The sequence below is a fragment of the Lepus europaeus genome, chromosome 2, assembly GCF_033115175.1.
Source record: "Lepus europaeus isolate LE1 chromosome 2, mLepTim1.pri, whole genome shotgun sequence".
Classification (NCBI taxonomy): domain Eukaryota; kingdom Metazoa; phylum Chordata; class Mammalia; order Lagomorpha; family Leporidae; genus Lepus; species Lepus europaeus.
In genome coordinates, this window is record NC_084828.1 from 119,768,527 (window position 1) to 119,783,218 (window position 14,692).

Below are 14,692 nucleotides of genomic sequence, written 5' to 3' on the forward strand. Positions count from 1 at the left end.
ACAGCACAGAACTTCTTTTGCTTGGCTCATACAGCCTCACTCCCTAACCCACCAATATGAGTATGCCTGAGCATATTCATTTGCAGATGCTATGAAAGTTGAGTGATGACATTAGGTACAAATTATGTGGGCTGTGTGAGGAGAGAGGAGACAGGCAATAGAGCCAACAGAAAACTCACAACTACATGCATTTTTGCAGAAACCACAGCCACCTGTGTGCTCTATTGTCAAGAGACCAGGAGCATAGTTTTAGAACTAGAGAATACTCATGAGATCCTGTTCATACTGTCATTTTATAGAAAAATGGATTTTAGGAATGTTTGGTGACATATTCAAGGTCATATATCTGGTTGGCAGCAGAGCTAGGAATATAATATAGGTCTTTTGGTTTCAAATCCTCTTGCAATGATACCACAAAACATCTTTAGTCCTGTAGTTGTCAAAATTAAAAGCAAACCATTCAGATGAAAAATCTTTATAAATTGATATTAGGGTCTAAGAGTTTGCGTCCCCTCCTTCCTCTTAAATTCATATGTTGAACCTAATTCACAATATAATAGTATTAGAAGGAAGGGTCTCTGGGAGGGGATTAGGTCATGAGAGCACAGCCTTCAGGAATAGGATTGATGCCCTTATAAAGAGGCCCCAGAAAGATCCTGTCCCCGCTTCTGCTATGTGGGATTACAGTGAAAAGACAGCTGTCCCTGAGGAAGCAGGTCGTCAGCAGACAGTGCATCAGCTGGCACCTGACTTGGACTTCCAGCCTCCACACCATGACACACACATTTCTGTTGTTTATAGGTCACCCAGTCTACGGCATTTTGTTATAGCAGCCAGAATAGACTTATACACGGGCTTACACAATTCTTACTTTTACATATAGGATATAATAGGCATTATTGAACCTTTTCTCTGTTGATCAAGGTCAACATTACAAAAATCAGAGACATCAGTTTAACAGAGTCTGTGAGTGTTGAGCAGAATGTAGTGTTGGGGGTCTGATAACTGCTTTGCACGGATTGATACTTTAATTTCTCACTGTTCTTGATATCATTCTTCTATTTCTAAATGCTTGTTTTCTGAAATCTGTTCTCAAGAGTAATGTGAACAGGTGAGTGCACATCATATTTCTGTAGCATTACTCATAATAGCAAAACAAAAGAACAAATGTGCAGCATTGCAGAATATTTAGTGAGCAGAGCTTTCAAATACAATACTATGGGACCTGCGCTGTGTCATAGTGGGCTGAGCCTCCCACTGCGGTGCCAGCATCCCATATGAATGCCAGTTTGAGTCCCAACAGCTGCTCTTCCAATCCAGCTCTTATACCCAGGGAAAACAGTAGAAGATGGTCGAAGTCCTTGAACACCTACACCCACATGGGAGACCCAGAAGAAGCTCCTGGATCTTGGCTTCAGACCAGCCCAGCTCAGGCTGTTGTGACCATTTGGGGAGTCTCTCTCTCTCTCTATCTGTAACTCTGCCACTCAAATAAATAAATAAAATCTTTTTAAAAATACAATACTATGTAGCCATTAATATTACCTTCACTAAAAGAGGCTTTAATGAATGTGGAAATATTTATATAATAATGTTAAGTAAAAAGCAGGGTATAAGACTACAAAACATAAACCACATTTTAAAATTTTTACTTTAATTCTTTGAAAGACTCACAAAGAAAATCTCGTCTCTTGAGGCTGAAGCCAGGAGGTGGGAAAATTAATCCATGTCTCCCACACAGATAGCAGGGCCCCAATTACTTGAGCCATTACTGCTGCCTCCCAGAGTCCACATTAGTTGGAAGCAGGAATCAGGACCCAGACTGGTATCAAAGTAAAGTAATCAAATATGAATGTGGGCATCCTAACCACTAAGTTAAATGCCTGCCCCTCAACCACACTTAGAAAATGCTTGCCATGATGGAAATATATCAAAATGCTTACAATGGGAAGATCATTATTCTCTTATAAGACTGTTCTACATCTTTATGTATATGACTACAACTAATGTGAAATGCCTAAAGTCAAAAAAAGAACTTTTGAAAATAAAATCATATTGCAAAATAAAACCTAACTAATGTGAACTATATAAGATAAAATTATATGGGTTCTAGGTTAGAATCTAAAGTCCATATTTTATGAACTTGCCCACAAATCCACAAATTCTGTGACATGTTTTGGTGGTATATATGTGGATTTTACTTATTCTCATTTCTTTGCTGAATTTGGGGTTATTGGATAGTTACATTGTGGATGGGCAAAGTGTTCAGTTATATGAGAAGGCTTCAAAAGGTTCATGGAAAAATGGAATTGAGATAAATTTTAATAAAAGCCATTCTAAAAACAAGAAAAGAAAAAGGAAGTTTTCATGCAAAAAAATTCTGAATGCATGCACAGTCTTTCATGGTACACATTCTGCTGACCATTTTACATGACCATTTTGCACGAATACTCATGTAGAGAGAGGGTAAACAGCAGGAACAAAAGTGAGGGAGAAAGTGTTCTGAGCTAATGCTTTTAGATAAGTGTATAAGGATTTTTTTCATTAATTGGTTTTTAGAAGTTTTAGAAGCCACAGATGGTGGTAACTGTCATTAAGCCACTCAGGATGATTTATCAGTGGATGAGCATTAAGGACAAATTAACCTCTCTGGAGACCAGGATATCGTCTAACTAACAATTAACTGCTTCCTAAAATGAAGAGCTGAATTAAAAATGTGAGAAAGGCGAAACTGGGCTAACATGGAAAGAAGCCAAGCATTGAAGCGAAAGGGTGTCTTAATATAGGATGTTTATATCAGAAGGTGCTATTACCAATGTCCTAGCCTCATTCCTGTGTATTATCATGAGATATTTTCTGTTAAATAGCAACATCTTTTTTATTTTCTCCCCAGTCTTTGATTGAAATCACTTAATATCTAGGTTATGGAGAATGAGGCAGTGACCTTTTGATTTTACAACATGAAGTACGTTCACGCAGCCCCCAACAAATCCACCACCTGTGTCCCCTCATGCAGGGATGAGCAAAGGCAAACTGAGTTCACAGTGGGTGATTTAACAGAGTAGCTTGACTCCTTAGAGATCTGAAGATCATCCTTTTGAGTTGTCCTCTGCCTTTCCAAACACTATGTGTCATGAAAAAGACTCTAAGAGTACTTTAAACTGATTTGAGAGAGAGAAAAAATCCAACTATGTTCTCATTTGGCATTGGAGGCATTAATTAGCACTTGCAAGACATATTTTAAAAGATTTTATTTATTTGAAAGGTAGTGTGACAGAGAGAGAGGGACACACACACACACACAGAAAGAGAGATAGATCTATCTTCCATCTGCTGGTTCACTCACCAAATGGCTGCAATGGCTTGGGACTGGGCCATGTTGAAGCCAGGAGCTCAATGGGTAGCAGAGCAGCTGGGACTTGATCCAGCTCTCTGATATGGAAGCCAGTGAAGAAGCAGCAGTTTTACCTGCTGCGCTACAACATTGGCCTCTGCAATATGATTTCTAAGAATTTCTCTAAAGACAATATATTTTATTATTATAATAACCCTGTGAGTTATTACTCCAAGTTTACAGATGAAGAAGCAAATGTTCAAATGGTTAATTTGCTAAAGCTAGAGGGAAAGCCTGAAACTCAGATCCTGAAACTCTCGATCCTGTGTTTCACACTGCAGAGTGTATTGTTAGATCAATTCTGTGCCAAAGTATTTGCCCTTAAAAGTGATGTATAGGGGGCTGGCGCTGTGGTGAAGCAGGTAAAGCTGCCACCAGCAGTGCTGGCATCCCATGTGGGCACCGGTTTGAGTCCTGGCTGCTCCTCTTCCAATCCAGCTCCCTGCTGTGACCTGGGAAAGCAGTAGAAGATGGCCCAAGTCTTTGGGCCCCTGCATCCCACGTGGGAGACCCGTAAGAAGCTCCTGGCTCCTGCTTTGGATCGGCCCAGCTCCAACCATTGCGGACATCTGGGGAGTGAACCAGCAGATGGAAGACCTCTCTCTCTCTGTCAATGCTTCTCTGTAACTGCCTTTCAAATAAATAAATAAGCCTTTAAAAAAAAAAAGGTGATTTACAAGCGAGCCTTACAGATCAGTAGTTGCTCAACAACAGTACAGCAGGGTAGAAAATGATTCCACTTGCAGAGGGAGATTGTGGCTGATGTTCACTCCCACCTTAGTACCTGGTTGTGCCCACTTCATGCACTGGATTGTATCCCTCTTTTCTCCACAAGTCCACATTTCTGATTTGTCCTTCAAAAAGTTTAAAACAACATCCTTCCCCAAGAAAGTCCAAGGAAAACATGAGCTGCTTTCACTACTCCTTGACTTCACATCTCAGTTTAACTCTATTAGCTTGACCATAGTACACAGTCCCAAATTCTTTGGGCATCTTTCTCCAGTGCATACATGCATGTCTTAGCTCCCTAGCTACACTTTCAGCAAGATGGATGTCTTCTACCACCTCACATTCCTCTTTATCTTTTCAATGCTCTTCCCATTTTCCTCTAATTGCCTAGTGTACTGCTGTGCATTCAACGAACACTTATTGAACAAGTGAGAATCTGCATTAGTTGGTGAAAGCACAGCTTGGTTACTAATTAGGAGGTTGGGGTTTCTGGCTTTCAACTAACCAACTGTGTTATTTCAGGCAAGTCTATGGGCCTCAGTTTCCTTACCTTAAAATGGGCATGGAGTGGCAAGAAGTGAGTAGAATATAGGAGTTTTATGATCTCCATTAGGATGAGAGAGCAGATGAACAGGAATTCCAAAGAAAATATTAAAAGCAGTACAGGGGCTGGTGTTGTTGCACAGTGGGTTAAGCAGCTTCGTGCAATGCCAGCACCGCCTATCAAAGTACTGGTTCAAGTCCCAGCTGCTCCACTTCTGATCCAGCTCTCTGCTAATGCACCAGGGAAGGCAGCAGAAGATGGTCTAGGTGTTTGGGCCCCTGTCACCCACATGGGAGACCAAGATGGAATCCTAGGCTTCTGACTTCAGCCTGGCCCACTTTCAGTTGCTGTGAGCATTTGGGGAGTAAACCAGCAGTTGGAGGATATCTCTCTTTCTCTCTCTCTCTCTCTCTCTCCCCCCCCCACTCTGTCTCTCTCTCTCTCCCTCTGCTCTCCCTCTGTCTCTCTCTCCCTCTCTTCCTTCCTCTGTCCCTCCTTCCCTCTTTCTCTGATGCTCTTTCAAGTAAATAAATGTAAAAAAAAAAAAAAAAGCAAGACAAATATAGATACCAAATAATCAACCACCTAGCAGGTAAAAGAGAGCCACTGTGCCTGGAAAATCAACAAAGCAAAGAAAAAAATCAGAGTCAGTAGATATGTACTGGAGCCAGGCTAGGAAAGGAATATAAAGGGTGGACATGTAAAACAGGGCAGCAGAATAACTACACATATACACATAACTTATGCTATCCATACATACACACACACACACATATAAATGTTATCCAAGCTTAACATCAAAATTTTTTTTTTCTTTTTTGACAGGCAGAGTGGATAGTGAGAGAGAGAGAGAGAAAGACAGAGAGAAAGGTCTTCCTTTTTGCCGTTGGTTCACCCTCCAATGGCCGCTGCAGCCGGCGCATCATGCTGATCGAAGCCAGGAGCCAGGTGCTTCTCCTGGTCTCCCATGTGGGTGCAGGGCCCAAGCACTTGGGCCATCCTCCACTGCACTCCCGGGCCACAGCAGAGAGCTGGCCTGGAAGAGGGGCAACCGGGATAGAATCCGGTGCCCCGACTGGGACTAGAACCCGGTGTGCCGGTGCTGCAAGGCAGAGGATTAGCCTGTTGAGCCACGGCGCCGGCCAACATCAAATGTTTTTAATTTCAGCGTTGAGATCGCTTACCATATGATGAAGAAAATCAGATGCATGCTAAAAATAACCTTGTGGAAATTAAATCAGAAGTTTCTGAAATTAAAATAGGGATTAAGTACAGGGAAGCAGCAGATGATGGACCATGTGTGATCCTCTGCTACCCATGAGGGAGACCAGGAGTAAGTTCTTAGCCCAGAGCTGGCTGTTGTGAACCAACAGAAGGAAGATTCTCTCTCCCCCATCCCCAAGTCTTTCCCTCTCTTCCTGTCATACGCCTTTCAAATAAATAAATCTTTTTTAAAAATAGGGATTAATAATACCAACATTTGACCATTAGAAACCTACCCACCTCCCCTCAGTGGAAGAAGTGGTGCGGCAAATTTAATCAGGGTATTCCTGCTGTGTAAGTTTAATTTTACTAAAGATTTTAATAATTTTAAGCAATCCTGAACCAGTTTCATTAAAATTGGTTTTAGCTGGGAGATTACATTAATAGACAAAAATTGTGTTACAAGGAAGTCTGTCCACGACTTAAAACTCCCTTAGATGGGATGCTGGCAACCAACGTTTGTGGTGTGGTTTTAAGGACTAGGTTTTATCTGACATACTAAGGAAAAGAAAGCCTGGTTAAGCTTAAAACTTCAAGACAAAAGAAAAATAGTACCTCTTTAGAACTATCTCAAATAAAAAAAAAAAAATACTTGAACCAAATAACAGTTCTTGGATTATCAGATGTGGAAGGTTTCAGTGGCTACTCCAAATTGAAGTTATAATTTAAAAGATGACATCAAGAGTACACAGTGGATAAAAGGCCAGGGAAAAATCCATTTAAATAATAGGACAAAAATTAAAAGAGATCTGATATTTAAGAGCCATATTTTAGGATTCTCTTGACAAAGTTTTGATACTAAACCTGCAAAGAAGAAACTTATTATTAATCCATGATACATAATTTTGAATCCAGTTTGCCCTTAATATTCTACCTCAGAAAAGGTTTAAATTTAACCAAGGTCTATAAAAGGTATTTTACAGGGGAAAAATCACGTATGTATGTATTAAAGCAAACATACCTGCTTCATCATAGGATATAGTCAGTTTTTCTAGCATTTCCCGGTCAATCGAGAGAATCTGCTGCTCAAGGATGGTCTGGTAAGACAGCACACTGTTTTCTTTGTCTTTCTCATAGTCCTGAAGATGCTGTTTAAGGGCCTCTGGGAGTCGAGATTTTACATATTCAGCTGCAGTCTGCAGATAAAACAGTCAGAGAGCCCCATTAGTCCTACTCAGCTCAGGCCTCTCACTTACCCTCAGGTGCTGTAGCAAGAACTCAAAGCATAGTGGAACCAACTCTCCAGACAAGCCTGTCCTTATCATTATGACTTTTAGACTCCACTACATCCAGACATGTCAGATTCTGTCAAACAAACAGAATCATGCATGTCTAAGAGTTTTCTACTGAGTTTAAATGTATAAAAGATAATGCATTTGGTTTGATATTCACAGACTTGGTTTCAACTATTCCACTGACCTCCTAAGGCCTTATGATAGCCATTTTGTGGGATACAAATTTGATCTGCCCTTATTTAGAATCCAGAAGATAGTCACAACACTCATCTCAGCCTGAGCCCACTCATACTACAGAATCCACATCCTTAGTTTGCTTTGCTGTTCTCCACTCATTAATGCATACATAGGAACTCCTGTAGATTAGAAAGGAGAGCCCTCTTCTAGGGCCTATCTTGAAATAATGGGTGAAGAAATAATGATACTAACTTTTAGCATAACCTTAAAAAAAAGCACTTTTCACCATTTTAGTGTCTTAGTCTCTAAACATATTATTCTTAACTTGGTTTTGCGTGTTTTGTTTTACTTGGACACTATCTGTAGAATACACACTCCCACTAGTAATATCTGAAATTACATGCAGTGATTTTCAATCAGGCAAACACATTCCATGTGGGCATAGAAAGGAAGACTTGTGTTTTGAAAAAGGCCTTTCTAAAGGTCCTAAAATGTTCCTCTAGTGGGCTAGGGTAGAGGTATACTCTTCTTTCTCCCTCTTGAGAATATAATAATAGTTAAAACAAATTTTTTGGGTGAAGTTAAGTGATAGAGTAGCACTATGAATCGAGAATTCTGAAATTTTAATCTCTTGAGAATATTATTTATTATTAATATTATTATTAATACATGGTCTCATCAATAAATGGTGTTGGGAAAACTGAATATCCATATACAGAAAAATGAAATAAGACCCTAATCTCTCAATATATATGCAAAGACAACTCAAAATGGACTAGAGACTTAAATGCATGTAAGACCTAAAACCATGAAATTACTAGAGGAAAACAAAAGAAAAATGTTTCAAGACCCTGCTCTGGCAATGACTTTTTGGCTAACACTGATATTTGGTAAAGAGGCAGGAAATATGTTCAGGTGAGCTGGAATCTTCATACTCCTGCAATGTAACACTATCTCTTTACCTGTCAATTTGATTCATGCACCTTCCCAAGATGCACATGCTGCTTCCAGGAAAACGGTGCATGTTAAGACCCCACCCATTTGCACATCCAATTGGGGTACCACCCTCTTCCTTATAAAAAGAAGTGGACCTTGGTTGGAGATATTGCTTGGAGGTATTTCTCCCATTTTTGCTCTTTCTACCATGGAACACTCTCAGATACACCTTCCCAGTTATAGGTACTGTTTTCAGGTTTGCTTTTTTCTCATTTACAGGCAATTCTTTGACCCACTCATGTTAGGTATTTCTCTGTGTGGAGTGGCCCACACTCCCATGTGAATACACATTTATTCCCTCACTACCAAGTAAACTCTGTTTCTATTTGCACATGATACCAGCATCCACTTAATATTTCTATCTCTGTGGAAGACAATAACCTGGATTTTAAAAAAATCAATATTCATTACCCACATTAACACCTTAAAAGCATAAGCAACAAAAGCAAAAATAGACAAATGTGCCTGCATCGAACTAAAAATCTCATGCACAGCAAAAGAAACAATCAACATAGTAAACAGACCACCTACAGAATGAGTGAAAATATTTTCAATTTCTACAGCTGACAAGAGGTTAAAAACAAGAATACATTAGGAACTCAAACAACTCAACAGCAAAGAAATTCAAAACAAAACAAAACAAGAACTCTGATTTTAAAATGGACAAAAGACCTGTACAGACAACTCTCAACAGAAAACATTTGGCCAACATGACAAACTGCTCAACATAATTAATCATCATGGAACTACAAGTCAAAAATTTAATAAGATATTACCTCTCCCTGATTAGAATGGCTATTCTCAAAGACAGAAGTTAAGTGCTGGCAAGGATATGTAGAAAGGAGAACTCCTGTACACTGCTGGTGGGAAGGTAAATTAATACAGTCATTATGGAAAACAGTATGGAAGTTCCTCAAAAACATTAAAAATGCAACTACTACATAATCTAGCACTCCTGCTGGAGGTATATATTCAAGGGAAATGAAATCAGTATGCTGAAGAGAAATCTGTGCTTCCATGCTTATTGTAGTACTATTCACAACAGTTAAGATATGAAATCAACCTAAATGTCCAAAGAATGAATGAATAAAGGAAAAATGATATATACAAACAACGGAATGAAGACCTAAATGAAAGATCTCTGCGAGTGAGATCCCAGTGGGAAGAACGGGGCCATCAAAGATGGAGGTACCTTTCTCTGAAGGGAGGAGAGAACTTCCACTTTGACTATGACCCTATCAGAATAAGATCAAAGTCGGCGAACCCTAAAGGCTTCCATAGCCTTGGCAACTCATGACTAGAGCCTAGGGAGATTACTGACGCCATAAACAAGAGTGTCAAATTGTTAAGTCAACAACAGGAGTCACTGTGTACTTACATCTCATGTGGGATCTGTCCTTAATGTGTTGTCTAATGTGAAGTAATGCTATAACTAGTACTGAAACAGTATTTTCCACTTTGTGTTTCTGTGTGGGTGCAAACTGATGAAATCTTTACTAAGTATATGCAGAATCGATCTTCTGTATATAAAGATAATTGGAAATGAAAAAAAACAACCTGGTGTTAAATTGGAAATGGCATAGAAAATTAATTTTTAAAAAATATCATGTAGGGTCTCTGTCTTTAATGTGCTGTACATCGTTATTTAATGCTATAACTAGTATTCCAACAGTATTTTTTTACTTTGTGTTGCTATATGGGGGCAAACTGTTGAAATCTTTACTTAATATAAACTGAACTGATCTTCTGTATATAAAGAGAATTGAAAATGAATCTTGATGTGAATGGAAGGGGAGAGGGAGCGGGAAAGGGGAGGGTTGCGGGTGGGAGGGAAGTTAAGGGAGGGGGGAAGCCAATGTATTTCACAAGCTGTACTTTGGAAATTTATATTCATTAAATAAAAGTTTTTAATAAAAAAAAAGAATGTAATCTTGCCATTTGTTGACAACATAACTGGACCTGGTGGACATTATATTAAGTGAAATAAGCCAGGCACTAACAAATACTATATAATCTTACTCATCTGTAGAACCTAAAAAAAATGAACTCATAAATCTAGAGACCTTGGTTGGAGGTGGTTACCAGAGGCTGGGGTGGTTAGCGACAAGGCTGGGATAGAGAGATGTGGGTCAAAGGATGCATAATTACAATTAGATAGGAGAAACAAATTTCAAGGGCTCTATTGCACACCAAAATGCCTATAGTTAATGACAACAGAAAATGCAAAGAGAATGCATGTTATGAGCTGTCACCAAGAAATGATAACCACATGGCGTAATATCTTTGGAAAATACAAGAGAGGATTTAATGTATACACACACATGCCAGAAGGAACATCATGAGGTATTGTTAAGGTTTAGTATCACATATGATGATGCTTAAAAATTCATGAAAAATAGAATTAAAACATAATGTGCACTTGGCACTATTTTTGAAGTACTATTTTGCATGCGAGAAGATATGTAAGGATATATTCCAGTTGCAAAAGATACTTTTTACTTTCCATATTTTCTGTATTTTTCCATTGTTCTTAGTATGGCAATTTTTAAAAATTATCTTCTGAATGTTTCTTTGTAACCTTCATAGCTTTATCTTTATTTTTTTAACTTTTATTTAATAAATATAAATTTCCAAAGTACAGTTTATGGGTTACAATGGCTTTTTCCCCCCAATAACTTCCCTCCCACCCGCAACCCTCCCATCTCCCGCTCCCTTTCCCATTCCATTTGCATCACAATTCATTTTCGATTTATCTTTATATACAGAAGATCAATTTAGTATAAATTAAGTAAAGATTTCAACAGTTTGCACCCACACCGAAACACAAAGTGTAAAATACTGTTTCAGTACTAGTTATAGCGTTAATTTACATTGTACAACACATTAAGGACAGAGATCCTACATGAGGAATAAGTGCACAGTGACTCCTGTTGTTGACTTAGCAAATTAACACTCTTGTTTATGGCGTCAGTATTCACCCTAGGCTCTTATCATGAGTTGCCAAGGCTATGGAAGCCTTTAGGGTTCGCTGACTTTGATCTTATTCTGCTAGGGTCATAGTCAAAGTGGAAGTTCTCTCCTCCCTTCAGAGAAAGGTACCTCCTTCCTTGATGATCTGTTCTTTCCACTGGGATCTCACTAGCAGAAATCTTTCATTTAGTTTTGTTTTTTGTTTGTTTGTTTGTTTGTTTGTTTTTTTTCCCCAGAGTGTCTTGGCTTTCCAGGCCTAAAATACTCTTTGGGCTCTTCAGCCAGATCTGAATGCCTTAAGGGCTAATTCTGAGGCCAGAGTGCATAGCTTTATCTTTAAACATTAGCAAAATTTAAGGAAAAAACTTGCTGAAACAATGACAACTGACTTCTTAGGAAAAGTTCACTGGGAAGTAGGGGGGAGGGTAGAGTTACATTTCAGTCCTTAAAGTAGCTGAGAATAGTACACAACACTTTGTATTTCCAGATTTATATTTAAGTGAGTTGCTGATGAAATCACAACTTTAAAGGATCACCAAACATTGTTCAATTTCTTCACTGGCCAGCATGCAGAACAAATAAAATTATTCCATAAAATGCAAATAGACCTAGCACATTAACACAACATATTTAACTCCAGAGTTTAATAACAATTTTCTCTTGACTCTGGAAAACAAAGAGACGTACTATAGAATAACCATTTCTAAACTCATCTTGCTTATTCAGTGTAACATCAGTTACCTTACTATTCAGTATAATATCTGTCTATAGTTCTCCCCCCGCAATGCTGAAATACCCATGAGGTAGAGGAAATAGTTCTATAATTCACATTTTACAAATATTGATACACTCTATGTAATTGAAAGTGCACTGCATATTTCCTTCCAATTGTACATACTGATTGTGCCTAAAATGAAATTTACTTTTTTAATTAAAATCATGACAATAGGTCTTTGAACAAAGCCTCTATCTTTGACTATACTAGAGTCATATTTTGACATTCATTCGTGAAACATAACATATATAGCATTCTTTTTATTGGGAAATATCCTGAAGAGGAAAGGAAAGAAATAACCCTAGGCAAAATATTAAAGTCTGTTAAGATATTTTAAAGAAATCACCTTTTTACTGAGGTGACTTTCTAAATGTGCTCAAATGGCAATGAAGCCTTATGTTCAAGCATCAGCTTATGTTCAAAAAGACATCACTGAAATTGGAATCACTCCACAAGTAATAGATAATACAATGAACATTTTAAACCTAAAAATTCCACTGAGATTCTAAAAATGAAGTAAAAACACAATAAAGTTATGGGGTTATTTACCTATTCTTTAATCTGTGATAAATGCTACTAAGAGGTGAAATCAAAAACTGCATGCTCTCATAACCTAAGCATTTCTAAAACAATAACATTATTATTACCATTACCAGTCTTGGGCATTTGTACTTAATACTTTCCCAAAGAATTTATGATTTTATCATTCTGTATCTTCAAGACTCTTGAGTCATGGTAGACAAATCGATTGTGGCCAATCATGTGCTGTATATTCTGTTAGCGTCAACTAATTTATATGAACACCTAAGAGCACCCAACGGTCTTTCAGTTATGTGTGTAGGTAGGTATTTTAGCTCCTCAGTGTGGTGGAAACAAGGAGTGGATCTTACACATCACTCATTGTGTTTCCCCCAGGATCTGGTTTAGTGCTTTGTACCACAGAAGCTTAACACCTTAACAGGAGGCAAGAATCAGGTACTTTGAGATAGTCTTTGGAGAAAGATTTTTCACAGTTGGTTTGTTGCCTGCAAACATAACTTTCTTTCATGATTCCAGATAGGAAATAAGAGTCAGATTGTTTACTGACAAATGGAACCATAGCTGTCTTTAATTTTAATCACTGATGCCGTTACTTTAGAAAAGCAAACAGCTCAAACTCAAATCATCATTCATATGCCAAAATGGGAAATTTACTTTATGCATAAAGCTACATACTTTATTTAATGCCCCCAATTCATAATCTTTTGAAATTCTCCATTTTTGTCTTTATTTCTTCATTTGGCAATGGGCTTGATTCTGCTAGGGGCCCTTGGAGGAGGCATGCAGAAATATCACTGGGAGCTACACACCTGAGTTAAAGGTTGCCTTATGGGGAGTTCACTCCCTAGATGTTCAAGTCCACACTTAGCTGAACTTGTGATCAAGTTCCCAAACATATCCTGTGGCGAAGCCTCTGGGCAGAAAGTGGTAGAAAGCTCACAGGTTTCCTCCAGTTAGACCTGAGAACCTGGGACTTCTGCAACAGCTGGAGTAAAAAAAAGATGAACTAGAGCTTATGCATCAGGGCACATGAGGTGCCCAATGCACCTTCTGACAGAGTTTGCATGCATTTGTTACCCATACCAGCTTCTGTCTGAAAGACAGCAAAGTGCAAGCATAGACCCTATTTAAAAAAAAAAAAAAGACAAATGAATAGAAGTAGAATGATTATGAATCTAAATTCTGGGAACTTAGTAGGTAGGATGCTGATACTAGTCATTAGACTAAAAGCCTATTTCCTAATTATAGCAGTATGTTAAGAAACAACTGAAACTTATTAAAGAATTTGGCATCAGGTGCAAAAGTGTATTTCAAGAGCTGCTAAATGCTTCACACCACATCTTAAAGAGAAAACCTGTCAGCCAGCCAACTCTAATTTAGTGACTGTCTGCTGAGTAAAGCACATTAGACTTGATGCTTTTGGGAGAATAAGTCTCCCATCATAAAGGAACCTGCGATTTCAAGATGCAAGCAAAACACACATGAAATACTAGAAAAACACAGCGTACCATGCAATACAAAAATAGGCATGAAACTTGAAATAAAATTAATTTATTTAGCACATGAGCTATGTTAAGTGCTGAGCCGCTTCTGGGAGAGAAATTAAGATGGGAGAGAGGACACAAAAAATAATCAGGAGATTGGTCTGGCAGAGTTTCAAGATCAATTTTGAGACAAGAGGCACTTACTGGATGAATGAAAGCCAACAATCTAAAAAGTAGAGAGTGAGAGTTCATAGGGAAAAATAATAAGAAATGAATTTGACAAAATTAGGAATATGAGAGGTCTGGCAATTAGAGAAGGATCAACTCTGTTCAATGGTGTGTGTGTGTTGGACGGGTGATTTACAGGGGTTACTAACAAGAAACCACTATAACATATTAAAGAGTGAAACAAATGCTCAAGTCTTCTTGGAGGAAGAGCATGCTCCAAGTTGAGTTTAACATGCACTGAAACAGAATGAGATTCAAGCAAGACAAGCAAAAATGTCTGAGGGAAATTTCAGAAAGCTGGTTTGTGACAGTTGGAGAATAAATCAGATAATCTTTGTAGGCAGAAAAGATTCATGT

General features: G+C 38.3%; 1 protein-coding gene across 1 annotated transcript in view; it reads right to left on the minus strand.

The window, feature by feature from the left end:
* Window positions 1-14,692, minus strand: part of PPM1L (protein phosphatase, Mg2+/Mn2+ dependent 1L) — a 329,607-nt gene that overhangs the window by 104,360 nt on the left and 210,555 nt on the right. The window contains exon 2 of the mRNA XM_062212328.1: window positions 6,892-7,066. Coding sequence (XP_062068312.1) covers window positions 6,892-7,066 — 175 coding nt within the window. The remainder of the gene's footprint in view (window positions 1-6,891; window positions 7,067-14,692) is intronic.